Here is an 18,775-nt window from a genome sequence, read left to right as displayed (position 1 = left end):
AATCTATTTGTTGATGAAATTACTGTATTGTTTGTGCCATTAAACTTCTGAGACAAAAGGGACAGTGGAAATAATAAAGGGAAAATGCCGATTGCTAAAAGGATTTAAAATTTTTAGGACTATTTGTGAAAAGGACAAAAATTATTCTACTAATACAGCCTCTCCCATTATCTATATTTCCTGCCCTGAAATCCCAAGAGGCAAAACCCAGTGTTCCTTTTATTCCTGATAGCTCTAAAAGGTTATCTTAATTTCTTTTCCTTAGGATCTAGGATCAGAAGGAAATCTCCCTTTACCACGCTTCCTTGAGACCAGAGACCAGAGGAAAAAGGGAATCTTTCTATTTTTATCTTCTTTGGGGAAACAAAAGAATCTCCCTAAACAAAATGTCCTACAGCAGTCTAATAGACAACTCTCACTCCACAGCCTTTTTTTTCACCCCCAATGAAGGTTTATTGAATGAATGAATAAAAACCAAATCTCAAGTCCACCAAAGTCCATATATCCATGACAAAGCTTCACAGGAATTCCAAGCATGCCTCAGCCAAAAATCTCACAATTTACCATTTCTGGATTTACCAACATACAACCCTTTATACTTAAAACTTAATAACTTCTGAAAATAAGCAGAAGAATGACAAGTGAACTCCTTTTTACCTTCTATGAAAAGATAAAGGACTGATCCCTCTTCTTCTTTATATTGTTTGTGTGCAGTGATTTATAAATAATTTACCCTATTATTTGAATCATTTGCATTTCTATTTTGACTTCTTACTGTTCTCTCCATAGCTTCATACACTGTATGCCCTTGCTAGGATTTGGAATCTGGAACTAAAACAGTTTCCATTTATGAGAATACCCTTTTCTTCAAAGTCTTACTCAGTGCAATTTTAACATCTTTGTTCCTTAGACTATAAATAAAAGGATTCATCATTGGCCCCACGATGGTATAAAAAATTGTGGATACTTTATCTCGATCCAGAGACCCAGCAGGAGAAGGCTTAAGGTACATGAATGCCGATGCTCCAAAGAAGAGAGAAACAGTAACTACGTGAGAGCTGCAGGTACTGAAGGCTTTGGACCTGCCCTCTGTAGAACGGATATGGAATATGTTGGAGAGGATCAAGGTGTAAGAAATGGAGATAGTGAGACTGGGCACTATTACATTGATGCCCACCACAATGAAAACCACCACCTCATTGATGTAGGTGCTCGTGCAAGAGAGCTGGAGAAGAGGAGGTATGTCACACATGTAATGATTGATGATGTTGCCATCACAGAAGCTGAGTCTCAGCATACATCCGGTGTGGGCAATGGCACCCACAAACCCCATCACATATGTTCCCACCATCAGCATGAGGCAGACCTGATGGGACATGGTGACCTTGTAAAGCAGGGGCTTACAGATGGCCACATACCGGTCATAGGCCATTGATGTCAAAACATAGCACTCATCGATAACAAAGAAAGAGAAGAAACAGAGCTGTGTCATGCACTCTGCATAAGAGATGATGTTCTCCTTTACAAAACCCATCAGCATTCTAGGGATTATGACAGACGAGTAGCAGAAATCAATGAAGGAAAGGTTGAAGAGAAAGTAGTACATGGGAGTGTGCAGGTGAGAGTTCAGACCAATCAGAAGAATCAAGCCCATGTTCCCCACCATGGTGACCACATAGAATCCTAAGAAAATGAAGAAGAGAGGCAGCTGGAGTTCCGGCTGTTGTGTTAAACCCAGCAGGATAAACTCGGTCACTGAAGAGTCATTTCCTATGGCCATTCTTCCCTAGGGCGTATCTGTGAGAACAGGACAAACGGTGACATTAAAATGAGTACCCAGCTGTCTCTCCCTAATTCCTCCATAATGAGACTGAGACCCAGAATGAAAGAATGAACTCAAACCCACCCTGCTGTGTGCCTTTGTCACCTCCACTGTATAAAGGCTGAGCGACTGTTTAAAGATGTATATCAAAAACAGTAACAGGCTAGTGCTGTTAGGGTAAGACTGAGTTATCCTGTGGCCAATCAAGATGACATTATTTCTGCTCCACTTCTGCTTTGACGGTCTACCAGCCCCATTTGATGACTAATGGTTGTCTCAGCAGAGAGGAGATAATAATGCCACTCCAGATCTTCAGCTTCCTCAGGGTTGGGAGGAAGAAGAACAGGACAGATAAAATTCAATACTCACCCTTCTGCACTGGGACTTCAATACTGGGCCTTGCTCATTTTTCTCCCTTCTCAGAGGCACAAGTGGCTGTGATGAATTTTAGAGGGGAGCAGCCAAGAACAGATATTCTTCTTCTTCATTACAGTTTTTGTTTTGAGTGAGTTTTGGACCAAGGGAACCAGAGCACAGACCTCTGAGGAGCCACGACTTGCGGAACATGATTTCTGATAGTGGCTTTGCCAAAAGTGTTTTTCTCCAGACTAGGGGGTAGGTAGTAAATATCATCTTCTGGTGCCAAAAGAGCCCCCATGCTAATATGATCCCAGGGGTTTTCATGAGTTAGGAAATACTAGGGACCTGATTAAAAACTGGAAGACCTGTTCTCCCAGTGTTTTCCCCAGAGATCAGGCTTTATAGCAAAAATAAATTACCTACTCTGCATTTATAGCCTAGTTCATTATAGTAACAGTGACGTACTGGAAAATACCATTTTAACACCTTTTGGTGTGTTGTCAAATAAGGCAACATCCCCAAACAGAAAAGCAGATGATCTTTCCTGCATCCATAGCACCCACTGCCATACGAAATACTATACATTGTTTGTTCATTGTGTCTTCCCACAACACATACACACACATTAATACACTCACGTACATTTGAATTTAAGTTCTAAAGGGACACAAATTATGTCTGTTTTCTTCAGCACTATTTCTGTAGCAGCTTCGTAACTTGACACATATACAGTCAGTACTGACTAGATATTTTTTTAATTAGATAAATGAATGAGAATCCCTTTTCCCATCTTTCCTGGGACCTATACTAGTTACTAAATGCAACAGAGGTCTTGTTCTATAGGCAAAGCCTTGCGTAGTGTCAATGTTTTTCTTCACACATCTGAGTGTGGAACAAAAAAAAAAAAAAAAATACCAGTGAAGTATGTGAAGGCCACTGCTGAACTCCTGGTAGCCATGGAGGAGCACTTCAGATCAAAGTTACTGAACTCAAAGAAAGAATATCATTTTCCTCCTCTCTCAGTGTCACATTGAGGACTTCCACAGGCACTCAGAGGGCCCAATGTCTCCCTCCAGGGACTGCAGCACAGACTCAGATCAAAAGACAGATTTGGATCTAGTTTAGGAAGCACTAAAATGCCCAACTCCAGGTCAGCTCACCATGGGAGACCAACGGGAACCATTCAGGGTTTTTATTGTTTTTTTTGGCACAGGATTGAAATAATCAAAACGCAGACTCAGGAATATTAACATGGTGCACACCAGCAAGATGGACTGGTATAAGATGGAGTGGAGGCAGGGTCAAGCTTTGGGAGGCAATCACAACATCCACTGACTGTGGATGATTTTTAAATGCCCTGAAATAATAGTGCTGCTGTGAGTAATTCCAAGAAACAAATATATTCAAGAGACATTGCAAAGGAAGATTCAGCAGGACTTCTAACAAAGAAGATAGAAAGAAATAGACAAAAAAAAAAAAATTCCAAAGGATACTAGCCTAGGTGTTTTGATAACTTATGCTGTTACTACAAACAGAAGGAACTCGAAAAGATTGGAAATATTTATGAGAAGTATACATTCAGGGATCCCTGGGTGGCGCAGCGGTTTGGTGCCTGCCTTTGGCCCAGGGCACGATCCTGGAGACCCAGGATTGAGTCCCACGTCGGGCTCTCTGCATGGAGCCTGCTTCTCCCTCTGCCTGTGTCTCTGCCTCTCTCCCTCTGTGACTATCATAAATAAATAAAATCTTTAAAAAAAAAAAAAGAGAAGTATACATTCAGTGTTGAAAATGATGAGATTGTTGCAGGACATCCAAGCAGAAGTACACATTAGGAAAATGTCCAATGAAGGCTAAATAAATATAAGGAGGAAGGTCAGTACATGCAAAAGAGATTTGGGCATCGTTTCCTTTGAGGCTAAAGCCATGGGATTAGGTAAACTCAGGGAGAGAAAAGAAAGAGAAAAAAAGAGCAGAAGGGCAAGAAAAGAATTTGAGAAATCTTTCAATTGTGGATTTTATATTTAAGAAAATTTTAAACCAAACCATTACTGAAATGAATCCCAATTATTTTTCTCAGACCCCTCAAAATTACTAGGCTGCTAAGAATGCCTCAGGCCAAATTTGAATAGTGTCCCAACTGGATAGACATTCCTTAGGCTACAACAGTGATGAGTACCTGGGAGGGTCCATAAAATGTGTTTTCTTTTTCTGAGATTTTTTTTTTTTTTTTTTTTTTTAGAGAGACAGAGCACAATGTGGGGCTAGAGCTCATGACCCTGAGATCATGACCTGAGATGAAATCAAGAGTCAGATGCTGGGGATCCCTGGGTGGCGCAGCAGTTTAGCACCTGCCTTTGGCCCAGGGCGAGATCCTGGAAACCCAGGATTGAATCCCACGTCGGGCTCCCGGTGCATGGAGATTGCTTCTCCCTCTGCCTGTGTCTCTGCCTCTCTCTCTGTGTGTGTGACTATCATAAATAAATAAAAAATTTAAAAAAAAAAAGATTTTATTTATATATTCATGAGAGACACAGAGAGAGGCAGAAACACAGGCAGAGGGAGAAGCAGGCTGTGGGACATGATCCCAGGACCCCAGGGATCAGGACATGAGTCAAATGCAGATGCTCAACCACTGAGCCCCCCAGGTACCCCACCTCACTCCTGTTAAGTAACTCAAGCTCAATATATTCTAACTTGTCAAAGTCAGTGGTAATTAAAGCTTTATGTGATGCTATATTTTCTAAAGATGCAAGAAATCATGTATTTTAACCCGGGGCCTGATGTTTTGAGATATGCATACATTGTAAAATGATCATCACAATCAAGCTATTTAACATATTCATTACCTCACATAATTGTGAATTCTCTGTGATGAGAACACTTACAATCAACTCTTACCAAATTTCAAGGATATATTAAAGTATTATTAATTATAGTTACAATGTTGTACATCAAATTTCCATAACTTATGCATCTTGCAGAACTGTAACATTTTTCCCCTTAGAAAGCATCTCCTTTTGCTCACTCCCCAGCCCTTGACAACCATCATTCTACCCTAGGCTTTCATGAGTTTGACGTGTTTAGATTATATATATAAGTGAAATCATGCAGTATTGGTCTTTTTATGTCTGCCCTATTTCACTTAGCATACTGTCCTCCAAGTCCACCTAGGTTGTCCCAAATGCAGAATTTTCTTTCTTTTTTTACAAGGCTGACTAAAAATCATAAGCAATTTTTTTTAGAAGTTAGTTCATCCTAAGATTAATTCTTCTTCTCTAAGTTCTAATCAATAAAGAATATGAACAAAGGCCTCTGGTCAAATAAGATACAAACCAGCTGTAGCAATGGCAAGGGGGTCATTATCTGTAGAAAGCAGAACTCTCTAGTAAATATTAGATTGGAAAAATCTTTAATTTTAAAGCCAAATGAGGCTTCCTAACTTATTCTCTCTGGCCCTGAATCAACAAAAGGAAAATTGTGGACATTCCTCACCAGCAGAAAAGCTATTCTATGTATCAGTCTATTTACTTTGCAGGAGTGAGGGTGACGAGATGGTGCCAAAAAGAGTCATTTTTCTATTAATAAATGAACTGGTCCAAAGAAAAGGATGGAGTTGCCTTCTTGCTTTTGAAGCATGATAGCTCCACCTACTGGTAAAGGTGTGGCCCAAAGAATTTTAGACTCCAGATGAAAGGCTCCTCTTCTGTTAGGAAATCAGGTAAAATGGGAAAAATTCAAGATTTCCAGAATGTGGAGAAAAAAGAAGTCCTTTCCTCCATGGAAATGTGAGAGGAAAGAATAAATATTTCTGAAGTGGTAGGAAACAGGGTCTGTCACAGACTGGGTGCTCCATAAATATCAGTGACGGATGCTGCCATCAGATTATATCCATCTGGTATTTGTGAAATAATCACACGTGTAATAAAGTGGGTAGGAGCCTGGATCTTGGAGCAAATGACCATATTTAAATCTTCTGTTGTCTTGTTAGCTGGCTAACCTTAGGCAAGCAGCTTTCTCTACAACTCAATTTCCTAATCTATAAAATAGGACAAAGTAGTTCCTGCCTCATAGCAGTGTTGAGGATTAAATAAGATTCTGCTGGCAAAGTACTTGGTTTACAAAGAAAGGACTCAAATGTCATTATTACTGTATTGAGCTGTTGGGAGATTGGAGTATGTTAATGAATATAAATAATTTAGCATACTTACTGAAACTTAGATAAATATGCACTGGCATAATAATAATGTTATTACTATTATATTAATAATAATAGGTTAACAATTAATATCAATATTCCTAATATTATTGTTATTAAATTATTATTCTATGTATTACCTTCCTGTTTTCCTCAAAATATAAAAGCACAATTCATCTCTAGATGACATATTGTCCCTGAATTCAAATTAAGTCTCTCTCAGTTTCTACTTGTAATTAAATTAAAATTTTATTAGTAAGTTAAAATATTTATCGTTTGAGTTGTTGGTCTTGAGGCACAACCCAGTCACCACACAGATATCCCCACAGTGTAGGATGTTCTTTCATTCATTTTTGAAGCTGCCTGAAACTTCACCAATCTGGTACTCTTTTAGGCTAATCTCTGAATTTTTTTTTATGCTAGTAACTCTGGAATTGAAATAGCGCAGTCAGTAATCCACTGCTCTCGTGTACATATATATATATATATCTTTCTCGCATACGCTTTACTAAGATAACAAGTGAGGGTAAATTTGTATGGCAAAGGACAAAAAGTACCCCTACAAGAGTATTCAAATAGCTAATAAAAGATTTTGTTGAGGAGGAAGACGATCAGATTCCAGAAAAGGATTTGGAAAGTATCAAAGACAACCTTCACATACTTCACACATATTTTCAACTTGGGCAATTTCTCATATAATTTAATGTTATTATGGAGTAGTTTCTGAGCTAACTCAGCCAATAGACATTTCAATTTTCCCTAATCATTTGCATTGATTCACCAGAGTAAGCAGGTATAAGGGAGAAAAAAAAGAAAAGAGAAGAGGACATGCCCATTTTGGGGGAAAAGATAGCAGTTATGTAATCTCCCCTCAGAATAATATTCCATCGTTATTCTAAGATGAAATATTATCATAAGGACTTTTTTTTTCTCAGAATGAACATAGATATCACCAGGTGTGTTACTGAACAACCCACTTGGATTCATTTCTTGTTTCTTGGCCTGTTCTTATGACACATGGCTTTGGGGTCAAGTAGGGCACAAACACCCTTGGAGGAAGGTGATTATCTGCCAAGCTTTATAGAAGTCCCACTCTAATTAGAATTTCTAACAGTTAAGTTTCAGTGAAGGAAACAAACTATTCAAGGATTTTTAAGCAAAGAGGATTAAAGGGAATTAAGTGCTTACAAAATCATCAGCTGTGCTTAGGAAATGGATCCTAGACTGGGATTCCAGGATGGACTCCTAGTTCTCTGCAGATCCAGATCCAACCCACTGAGGAGATTAGAATGAAGGTGGGAACCGCTCACCCACAGTAACCACCATGGCATTCAACACTCAAGCACACTTCCTCTGATTCTTGAAAATCAAAGCAAGCCTGGCTCCTCACTTTCCCATAGCAAAACTAGATGGCTTTATAGGGGCACCTGGTGCCTCCACCAGTTAAGTGTCTGCTTTTGCCTCTGGTCATGATCTTGAGATCCTGGGATCCAGCCCTGCTTCAGGCTTCCTGGTCAGTGGGAAGTCTGCTTCTCTCTCTCTCTGTCTCTCCCCCTGCTTGTGCTCTATCCCTCTCTAATAAACAAATAAGATCTTTAAAAAAATAAAAATAAAAAAACTAGATAGCTTTTACTGACTTCACCATTCTATCTGATTTAAAAGGACAAGATTTGACAATCTTGGAATGTTTGAAAACTTTTCTCTAGACAGACAACTCTGATCAGTGCCAAATTATCTTTTATCCATTGTGTATTTTAAACTATATTTTATTTAGCCTGTGAATCCCTAAGAGTATCATAGAATATCTTCCCATTTTCAAGAAGAGAGAGAAAAAAAAAAAAAACACAATTAGCTACAAATAAAAATCCCGAGAGGATCCCTGGGTGGCTCAGCAGTTTAGCGCCTGCCTTCGGCCCAGGGCATGATCCTGGAGTCCCGGGATGGAGTCCCACATCGGGCTGCCTGCATGGAGCCTGCTTCTCCTTCTGTCTGTGTCTCTGCTTCTCTCTCTCTCTCTCTCTGTGTGTGTGTCTCTCATGAATAAATGAATAAAATCTTTAAAAAAAATCCCCAATGTACAGTCTGACATGACTATATTTCCTAATTCCAACCAAGGTTGGACAACCATCATAGAATTTTTAAATATGTTCTTTTGATTTTATCATATCTCTGCTAAACCAATAGTATTCACAATTCACTTCGTGCTCCAGTGTGCAAAATTTTTCAATAGAACAACATCTAAAAAGAGGCAAGCTCTTGATGACAGTTCACAGTGTCATTTTAAGGGACTTGAAGTTCAACATTTATTCAGGGGATGGGGGTAGAGTAAGCAGAGAAGAACGGATACTCTGAGCTTATAGAAATTATATAAATGACAAGAGAATTTTTATTCTGCTGGATAATGAGATAAAAATTCAGGGGATCCCTGGGTGGCGCAGCGGTTTGGCGCCTGCCTTTGGCCCAGGGCGCGATCCTGGAGACCCGGGATCGAATCCCACGTCGGGCTCCCGGTGCATGGAGCCTGCTTCTCCCTCTGCCTATGTCTCTGCCTCTCTCTCTCTCCCTGTGTGACTATCATAAATAAATAAAAATTAAAAAAAAAAATTCAAGTGATTTGGGCAGGCCCGGGGGCTCAGCAGTTTAGCACCACCTTCAACCCAGGGCATAATCCTGGAGACTCCGGATCGAGTCCCATGTCAGGCTCCCTGCTTGGAGCCTGCTTCTCCCTCTGCCTGGGTCTCTGTCTCTGTCTCTGTCTCTCTCTCTCTCGTAAATAAAATAACTGAACTCTTTAAAAAAATTTAAGTGATTTTTCTAATCTTTATTAATTATCTTAGTGCAAATTATATACAACCCATTCCCTTGAAAGTTCTGTGTAACTCATTTTCCAGGTGAGGAAATGGACACTCAGAGAATTTAATAACATATTCAAGTTCATGCCACAAATTGTGTCACAACTAGTATGTGAGTCGATATCTAGTATTTATTAAAAATAGGTTTATTTTGTTATTAGTGCTGATAATATAAAGATATTTAATTTTTATAATTTCATTACATTATTAAGATAGCCAAGACCTCACTGAGTCACTACCAAGTTCAAAAGTATTTCCTGAAGTTTGAATATAGTGGCAAATTTTCTTCTACCCTGTACTCAAGAAATAGCTTTATTTTTCTTTTTAAAGAAGTATGGCTGCCACTCTATGACAAAACTCAAACAACTTACTCCCCGAAGCCTCAAAGGACTAATTACATTGTTTATTTTTAACAAAGTTGGGTCAAAGTTGTTCCCTTTTGGGGTTTCAAAGCAAGTTTAAAGCAAGTTAAAGTAAATTTTAATTGATCAGTTATGGCAAGAATTAATCATGCGAAGTTAAAGGAACTTTTCTTTCAACACCACAGTGGAGTTTTGCTTAGTATCACTTGGAGCAAACAGGTGTCAATACAAGAAGCCTTCTGTGTGTTTCATTGACCATGAACAGGAGCCCTGTAGATCCTCTGACTTTACATTCTTCAAATTGGCCAGGAGAAGAAGCCTAAGACGTGCAGTACTAGAACAGGTACAAGCCAATTTATATCAGCCTCTTCTCTCAGGCAACTTTGTATGCTGAGAATTTATTCTTACTCTGACTTAGAAAGGAGCTTGTTAGAATTAAGTCTTGTGTATACAGAAGTTAAGGCTGATAGTTTTAGAGTACTACAAATATGGCATATTTCATTGCACACAGTAAAACAATTTGTTTCTCTGAAGGAAGATAGGAATGAGAACTCTCCATCGCTACTTTTGGCTGTTGAGTTCTACACACATAGCCAATAAAGTAAGGTACTATGGGAAGCTTTGATATTTGTGTTTTGAATAACGAGTTAATTAGACTAACAACTTTCTCTTTTATTAAGGCCTCAAACACCATACCTCCAGCTTTTGGAAAACTTTGTCCTTATTCTTCTCACTGAAGTCTCATGTAAAGATCAAGTTTTGCATGTAGAGAAGTAATGGGTAACCTATCGTATGTAGGATAGCACAAGACAAAGTACCCTGCCCAACATAGCATAATTTCCGGGAAATTTTTCATTCAACAGTTACTGTGTTAGTCATTCTAACTTCAAACCTTTAAGAACTAAATTATTTCTATCAAGAAGTAACTGAGGACACCCGGATGGGTCAGTGGTTGAGCATCTGCCTTCAACTCAAGGCGTGATCCTGGGGTCCTGGGATCAAGTTCCAAGATGGGCTCCCCACAGGGAGGCTGCTTCTCCCTCTGCCTATGTCTTTGCCTCTCTTCTGTGTGTCTCTCATGAATAAATAAATAAAATCTTTTTTTAAAAAAAGAAGTAACCCAAAATAGTCACATTTCTTTTTAAATTAACACATTAATGATTATTTGATAATTACCTAAAAGCAAGAATACTGTGTAATAAGTATATAAAGGCCTACTAGCAGAGATGGGAAGGATCCAATTAAATTTTATCTGTCTCAAGAACCAGTTTATGCTCCTAGAGCCTTTAAGTCCATCAGGTTTGAGTCATTCTTCATCCAAGAAATAGTATGCCCTGGTCTTGCTATTTTTAAGAATAAATATACTTACATAATAATTATAAGTGTATTTTAAACCATAGTTTAATAATAAAAAATGAATAATCTTTATAATCTCATTTTCCTATTGAAAAACTCAAAAGTTGGTATTTTGGGTTACTTTAAACCTGGAAGACTCATATCCTTTCTGGATCTACAATTCCTCCTTAAGTGTTTGGTTAAATGTTATTAACCTTATAAGTATTCCATGCTGCCCCATACACAAAATTTGTTCCTTTCTTTTCTCTGCCCCTACATGACTTTGATTTTACTTTTATCACAGCCTTAAATGAATTCTAATGCAATTTACAATTTGCAATCAATATATCTAACCCTTACTACACTATGGCTCCATAGCAATTCAACTTTTATCTCCAGTACCTGATAAAATACCTGGCACAAAGTGTTCAAGGTTGTATCTAGTCTCATATGTATGGGGGTACTCGTATGGGGTACTTGGTTAGCCCAGGCCTGAAAGGAATAATCCCTGCATATTTGTGGGCACACTGGAGCATGGGTTAGCCATCTGAAGTGTTGTAAGAATTAATAGCCTGGATTTATGGCTTCTCTGGGTCATCTGTAAAGTTAGCTTTCCACCACATTGGTGATGGTTTTAGTTTAGAAAACTAGGCCTCTCATTTCTGGGCTCTTCTATTCCGTACCTACTACTTAGTCTCCTCTTAATATCTCAGCCCTTTTTCCTAACCTTGCTCAAAAAGCCCAACTCTCTTCTTTCTCTCTAAATCCAGCATTTCTCAAACTCTAAGGTAAATAAGAATAACCCAGATAAATTGTTAAAAATCTGTATTCCTGGGCCCAATCCCCAGAGGATGATTGCATTTTTACAGGTAGAGCCTAGAAATCAGTATTTTTAATCAACAAACTAGATGATTCTGGCACAAGTTTTCCATGCTCTGAGGAAATAATTCAATAAACCTAGATTCTCCCTTGACTAATAAAATATAAAATGTATTCAAACCTCAAGATACCAGGAGTATACCTAAAGAGGAAAAAAAGAAAACTAGCTATGCAAATGTGTTGCCAGTGGAAATGAGAAGGATTTGGCTAAGGGAAACAGGAGAGGAGCTCTGAATGGATTGCCGGAGGACTAAACAGAGACGTGGACATATATCCTGGAAATGGGAAATTTGCAAGACCAAATGGTCCATGTGGGTGAAAGGATTGAGAAAGGATCTCAGGGACACCAGGGTGGCTCAAGCATTTAACTCTTGATTTCAGCTCACATCATGATCTCAGGCTCATAAGATACAGCCTCAATTTGGGCTCCACACTGAGTGTGGATCCTGCTTAAGATTCTCTCTGCCCCTCTCTGTCTGCCCCTACCCACCCCCTACAGCTCACATGCTTTCTCTCTCTAAAGACAAAGAGAAAAAAAAAAAAAAAGAAAAAGTCTCATAGCCTAAGTTTATGGTAAATTCTGGCAGGAGGGTCCTATATTTCAGAAGGGAGATAGGAGAGTTTTGATGATTCCAACCATATTTAGAATAATAAGCCAAATGTGTAATGCCATGAAGGAGTCCTTATTGGGAATGGGAAAGTAGCTAAGTACCTGTATGTGATTCTAGATTTATAAGCAACCCAAGCAGAATGCTCTGCTTTCTACATGATATAGATCCAGCATACCCTGTGATAGAACTTGAAAGACAAGGAGGACAAGTTTCTAGGATATACTCAGGTAAGAGAGTCCTTCTGGGGATGGAGAGTAGTGATTGGGGCCAGAACACCCAGTCTCACTTCTCTGTAGAAGCTGAAAGCCTTTGAGATAAGGCTCAGTCTAGCACACATTCTGAGGGATAGTTTTATTTTTTTAGGACCAAAGCTTTAAACTACAATAACTAATTTCCATATGCACAATTCTTATCATTAACCCACAAATGAAGCAAGGTAACAATTGGAAGTTGACGTCAAATCAAATTTATAGTCACGAACTCTCTCCCGCCTAAGATATTATGGCTGAGCAGTTACAAGTGCAGTCTCTAAAGTCAAACTTCCTAAAATTCCAGTCCCTAACTTTTCTACTCACTAGATATGGGTCCTTACTTTCTACATAATTCCTTTGCCTGTAGAATGGAAGTAATGCTTAGCTTGCCCGGTTGCTGAGACATTGAACAATGAAATGAATGAAAAATTCCTTTCCTAATATATTACAGCTACTCAGTAAATGCTGTTATTATTATGAGGCATTATTATATTGCAGCACTCCAAATCAATGTCCTTTTTCCATCTGGCAGGTTCAAATTTCAAGTAGTAGTGCTACTGGTCTGACATCAGGGTTGGATCATCTTAAATGTTCATCTTAGCTCTACCTCTGAAGTTTTTTTAGCCTGATGTGCTCCAATTTGCTCAGTTATAAAGTGGACAACAACAGTAGCTCCCTAATTGTGTAGATTAAGTTATAATGCAGATAGAATTGAAAATGTGTGTACATGTGTGTCCCTCATAGCTCTAATTCCCTCCATTGGCTCTCACCTTGCCAAACACTATTTTTAGTATGAAGTAGATGGGAACAAGAAATCATTTCCAATAATAACTTTAACAACTTCTAACTATGAGTTTATGCAAGACTTCTTAGACATTAGGCTAACTAACCAACAACATTATTTGGAGGTTCAAAATGAGAAAAAAAAATTAAGATTTTATTTATTTATTTGAGACAGAGAGTATGAGTGGTGGAGAGGGGGAAGCAGACTCCCAGCTGAGTGCAGAGCCTGAAATGGGGCTGGATACCAAGACCCTGGGAACACGACCTGAGCCAAAGTCAGACACAACTGACTGAGCCACCCAGCATCCCCAAAATGACAAAATATATATATATATATATATATGGATTATATATATATAATATATATAGGGATTAACATATATATAGGGATTATATTTTTATTATGTGGAATAATAAGAACGACAGCCAGCCAACTGGAAATTACTCAGAAACTTGCAAGTAGCCAGTAAGTTAACTGCCAATGGAATGCTGTATAACAGACTTTAGCGTATGTGTTTTATAATAGTAGATAAAAGCTAATATTAAAAATTTGCCAGCTAGGCTTTATAAGCTATTTTTAAACACAATATTTACCCAATACTTTGGGAAAAGCCATAGTTAACACATTTTCCTTATCTGAAATGATTATGTCATCCCTAAATACTCTAACATCCTTCTCTGAGTTTTATTGAGGTATTTAATTGACTTTGGAGGTATAAAGCTTTACTATTTGCTAGCTACTTAATCCCAGGATTTATTTCTTACTGACATAACCAGAACTTGCCCTGAAGGTCTTTCTTTCAGCCTTGGAACCAAGATTCTCTGCCTCAGCTGATAATTTTTCTTAAGACTTCTCCAGACAGACTTGAGAAAATATTTATGTTCCCCATCTTTAATGCTGGAAGTCTGGAGTAATAGATGTTCCTGGATTAAACTTTGCAAAACTCTCAACACTTCATTCTTCATCAATTAAACAACTTGATGGTAATTTGCATTCTTTCTGTCTTAGAATGTTTTCCAACATTTTCAGGCAATGAAATTGACAGGCAAAATCTATGAAATTCTGCGTATTTGGTGCTGGATGTGACAAAAGGATCCTAGAACCAAGATGCCTAGTGAAACTCAACCCTGCAAAACTTATGGATAAATTTCATAAGTTCGAAAGTTCTAAAGACAAGATGAACATATCTCCAAATGAAGGTAATAGTTGAAGAGGCAAATTGCTACAACCTATCTCCTTGGGTAAGCTTCCCTCCCCCTCTTCACCTTATGCCACAAACACGTTGGGAGAGCTGAGGATGAGAGGAGGCTAGTCAATGTTACACCTGGAAGAGGGATTTCCCATAACCCAGAGAAGGAAGAGTTGGTAAAAACAACAAACCAGAAAGGACTCGGACTCTCCACAGTTTCATCACCTGTGACACTCTGGCTGATTAAGAAAAATAAAATCTCTAAAGACACTGAAAGCCCTGATTTTTATTGTTATCTTGTGTTAAGCCAGGACATAGAAGGACCACAAGCACTGAGAGTTCATGATCCCAATAAGATTTTGCTCATAGTTCATTTATTCTGTAAAGTCTTCTCTGACCCCTCCACTCTTCTGGACCCCACTCATGTGATACCCAACCTAAGTGAAACGGAAAGAAGTATGTGCATGGGAGCCCCAGAAATCTGGTTTGAAATCCTGCCTCTACCACCTGCTCCCTATTTGATCATTGAAAAGTTCCTTAAACTTCTTCAGTCATCCTTTCTTGACCTAGAAGAGAGAATAGTTATATTTATCTTTAAGAGCCACTGTGAGAGGAGATACTGCATCCAAATTTCCTAATACATAATTAATGTTCAATATCATAATATCATCCATGTTATTATTGCTATACAGCTTGCTATCATATCTTATTTCTCTTTTTTGTAAGTCACTCCTAAGCAGAAAGATGAATATAATCTCAGGATGTAAGGAAGCACCAGGTGCTTATTATTCTGTTGAGCCATTAAATGATGATTTATGGCTATGGAACCAGTTACAAAATTCTGTTTCATTTCTCCTCCAGGTCACTGGAGATGAGTCTGGAAAACTGGACTCAGGTGACAGAGTTTGTCCTTTTGGGTTTCCCCAGAAGCCATATCCTACAGTCCCTGCTGTTCCTGGGGTTGATGGTGACCTACATTGTAACGGCCTCAGGCAACCTACTCATTATTGTGCTCAGCTGGGTGAGCAGACCCTACACACACAGATGTACTTCTTCCTGAGGAACCTGTCCTTTCTGGAGCTGTTGCTTGTGTCTGTTGTGGTTCCGAAAATGCTTGTCATCATTCTCACAGGGGATCACTCCATCTCATTTGCCAGTTGCATCCTCCAATCCTACCTCTACTTCCTCCTTGGCACCACCGACTTCTTCCTCTTAGCTGTCATGTCTCTGGATCGTTACTTGGCAATCTGCCGCCCCCTCCACTATGAGACTCTGATGAGCGGTCGCGTCTGTTACCAATTAGTTCTGGCCTCCTGGCTCGCTGGATTCGTCTGGGTGCTCTGTCCCACCATCCTCATGGCCAGCCTACCTTTCTGTGGCCCCCGTGGTATTGACCACTTTTTCTGTGACAGTTGGCCTTTGCTGAGGCTCTCTTGTGGAGACACCCGCCTACTGGAGCTGGTGGCATTTGTGCTCTCCACGGCAGTGTTACTGGGGTCACTGGCAGTGACCTTGGTTTCCTATGCCTGCATTCTTGCCACAGTTTTCAGGGCCCCCACAGCTGCCGAGCGGAAGAAGGCATTCTCCACTTGTGCCTCACATCTTACTGTGGTGGTCATCGTCTATGGCAGCTCCATTTTTCTCTACATCCGTGTGTCAGAGGCTCAGTCCTCACTGCTCAACAAAGGTGCCTCAGTCCTGAGCTGTATCATCACACCCCTCCTGAACCCATTCATCTTCAGTCTCCGCAATGATAAGGTGAAGCAGGCCCTGAGAGATGCCCTGAGGTGGCACAGAATCATGGCAATGAGAGACTATGAGGATCATAAGTAAAAAAAAAAAAAAATATATATATATATATATATATATATATATATTAGATTAGGAGATTAAAGATTTATGCATTTTTTTTAAGATTTTGTGTATTTATTCATGAGAGACACACAGAGAGAGAAGCAGAAACACAGACAGAGGGAGAAGCAGGCTTCATGCAGGGACCCCGATGTGGGACTCGATCTTGGGTCTCCAAGATCACACCCTGGGCTGAAGGCAGGTGTTAAACCACTGAGCCGCGCAGATGTCCCCATTTATGCAATTTTTAAGACTGGGTTTGAAGTTCAAATCACTCAAGCAACACCCTGTACTTTTGTCAGACAATTAAAAAATAGTCTTCATATGGAGCACCCCGGTGGCTCAGTCCGTTAGGCATCTGACTCTTGATTTCAGCTCAGGTCATGATCTTGGGATGGTAGGATTGAGCCCCAAGTCAGGCTGTGCAAGGAGTCTGCTCAGAATTCTCTCTCTTTCTTCTGCCCCTCCTGCATACATGCACGTGTGCTCTCTCTCTCTCTAAAACAAATAAAATCTAAAAAAAGTCTTCATAAATATACAATATAAAATAGGGAGCAAGCCTTCATTTTCCTTCCTCCTATCTTCCTGATGCCTCCCCTTCTCGCTCCCTCCTAGAGAAGGCTGATCCAATTGGTCAAGTTTCAGAATTCTGGTTAGGACACATTTACTTTGGGGCAGGTAAGGATGTGGCCTTTATGCAGGGAGACCGCTACTCTTCTTCCTCACCTGTGTTCAGCACACTTATTACAGCTTCAGGATCCTATATCATGAAGCCAACCAGCAGATGCTAAAACATGGAGATTCAGATCAGGAGCTTACAGGGGAAGGAGTAAGAAGCTTTCTGCAGCCTTCCACCTAGACTGAGTATTACAAACAAGATTAACCAGACCCTGTATACAGAAAATTAAATTTTGGCTGTGGTAATATATGGTTCTTGGATTTTCAATTGCTATTGCTCTTTATGTGACTTGCAGCTCCAATAGGGATCGCATAAAGGAAGAATGCTGTGACCATCAAAATATTTGGATATCCCAAATTCCCAAGTCTAAATACAAGGACAATTATTCAATCATTCCTTTAAGAAATATTATTAAATACCTAGTATGTTTAAGGCACTGAGCCAGGCAGGGATGAGACTAGGGTAATGTCTTGGGCCAATGGAGATGTGGGGGGCACAAATTTTAAAGAGACGTACACCCTCTTGGTCACGTTCTTGGTCATGCAAGAGCAGGGTAGGGCTATGCACAAACCTGGGAGTGAATGCCTCCTCAATTCTACACCCGAGGCTGCTCTTTTGTTGCTTGTGAATCTACTAGTCTAGTAGTAAACAAAGTCGACATAGCCCTCACTTTTAGAGTATCCTACTTATATTATAGTTGGGATTGGTGCCCCAAAAAACCAAACCAACAAAAAAACAAACAAGAAAACCTAAATACACATCTTAGTATGTAGCTGCAATTTGTGATAAATGTTTTTGAGAAAAGAGTTGAGTTTTGTTAGAGTTGCTAATAAGGAAAAATAATTTAGATTAAAGACTCAGGAACATACCTCTGGAGAAATGAGCTTTAAATTGAGGCCTCGGACTGAGGAGCAGTTATCCAGGCAAAAAGTAGAGGAGGAGCATTCCAGAAAGAGCAAGTAGCATTTGCCAGGTCCCAGAGTAAGACAAGATGGACTGGGAGAAACAAATGTACAAGAGGCCTGGAAGTGGAGAGGTGGGCTGAGGTCGGTTCAGACAGGACCTTATCTATAAGCTTTATGTGGACCTTTCTTCCTTTGTAAAGGCAATGTAAAGATTTTGAAGGGTTTTAAGTGAGGAAATGATCTAATTGTATTTTTAAAAATCAATCAGCTGTTGTGGGGACAACTGGTTAGAAAGAGGAGTGGATTTTAAAGGATCAAGTAGGAAGCTACTGCATGGCCTAGGGGACAGATGTGCTAGTTATGACTTTACAACTGGCAGTGGAGGCTGAGAAAAATGGACAATACGTAGTTTGGAAACAAGCTTGATAAGACGAACCCTCTACCTACCCACATAGATCTTACAGCCTAGGAAAGAGCCAGGCTAGTAAAGGGTCAAGCTAGAAAGAGGGAAACAGCAGACTCCTAAGGGAGACTGTGGTATTTTCTGAAGGGAATGACGACCTACATAAGGGGACTATGTGCATTTTTCCGCATAGAAGTAAGTGTACTAGGGGTATCTGGGTGACTCAGTGGTTGAGCATCTGTCTTTGACTCAGGACATGGTCCTGGAATCGAGTCCCACATCAGGCTCCCGACATGG

At 39.6% G+C, this 18,775-nt stretch overlaps 2 protein-coding genes across 2 annotated transcripts; one reads left to right on the top strand and one right to left on the bottom strand.

The window, feature by feature from the left end:
- Positions 1–847: 847 nt before the first annotated feature.
- Positions 848–5,231, bottom strand: LOC129497661 (olfactory receptor 8B3-like). The gene is made up of 2 exons (XM_055306683.1): positions 5,223–5,231; positions 848–1,786 (listed from the first exon to the last, which is right to left on the bottom strand). The coding sequence occupies exons 1-2, from the start codon at positions 5,229–5,231 to the stop codon at positions 848–850; spliced, it is 948 nt and encodes a 315-aa protein (XP_055162658.1).
- A 10,280-nt stretch (positions 5,232–15,511) lies between these two features.
- Positions 15,512–16,473, top strand: LOC129496946 (olfactory receptor 6T1). The gene is given in 2 exon segments (XM_055305293.1): positions 15,512–15,662; positions 15,665–16,473. Coding segments are annotated over 2 exon segments (960 nt in total).
- The last annotated feature ends 2,302 nt before the right edge of the window (positions 16,474–18,775 follow it).

Source organism: Nyctereutes procyonoides, unplaced genomic scaffold, assembly GCF_905146905.1.
Source record: "Nyctereutes procyonoides isolate TBG_1078 unplaced genomic scaffold, NYPRO_anot_genome, whole genome shotgun sequence".
Taxonomy (NCBI): Eukaryota; Metazoa; Chordata; class Mammalia; order Carnivora; family Canidae; genus Nyctereutes; species Nyctereutes procyonoides.
The sequence above is the reverse complement of the archived record's forward strand: the minus strand, read 5'-3'. Positions and strand labels throughout refer to the sequence as shown.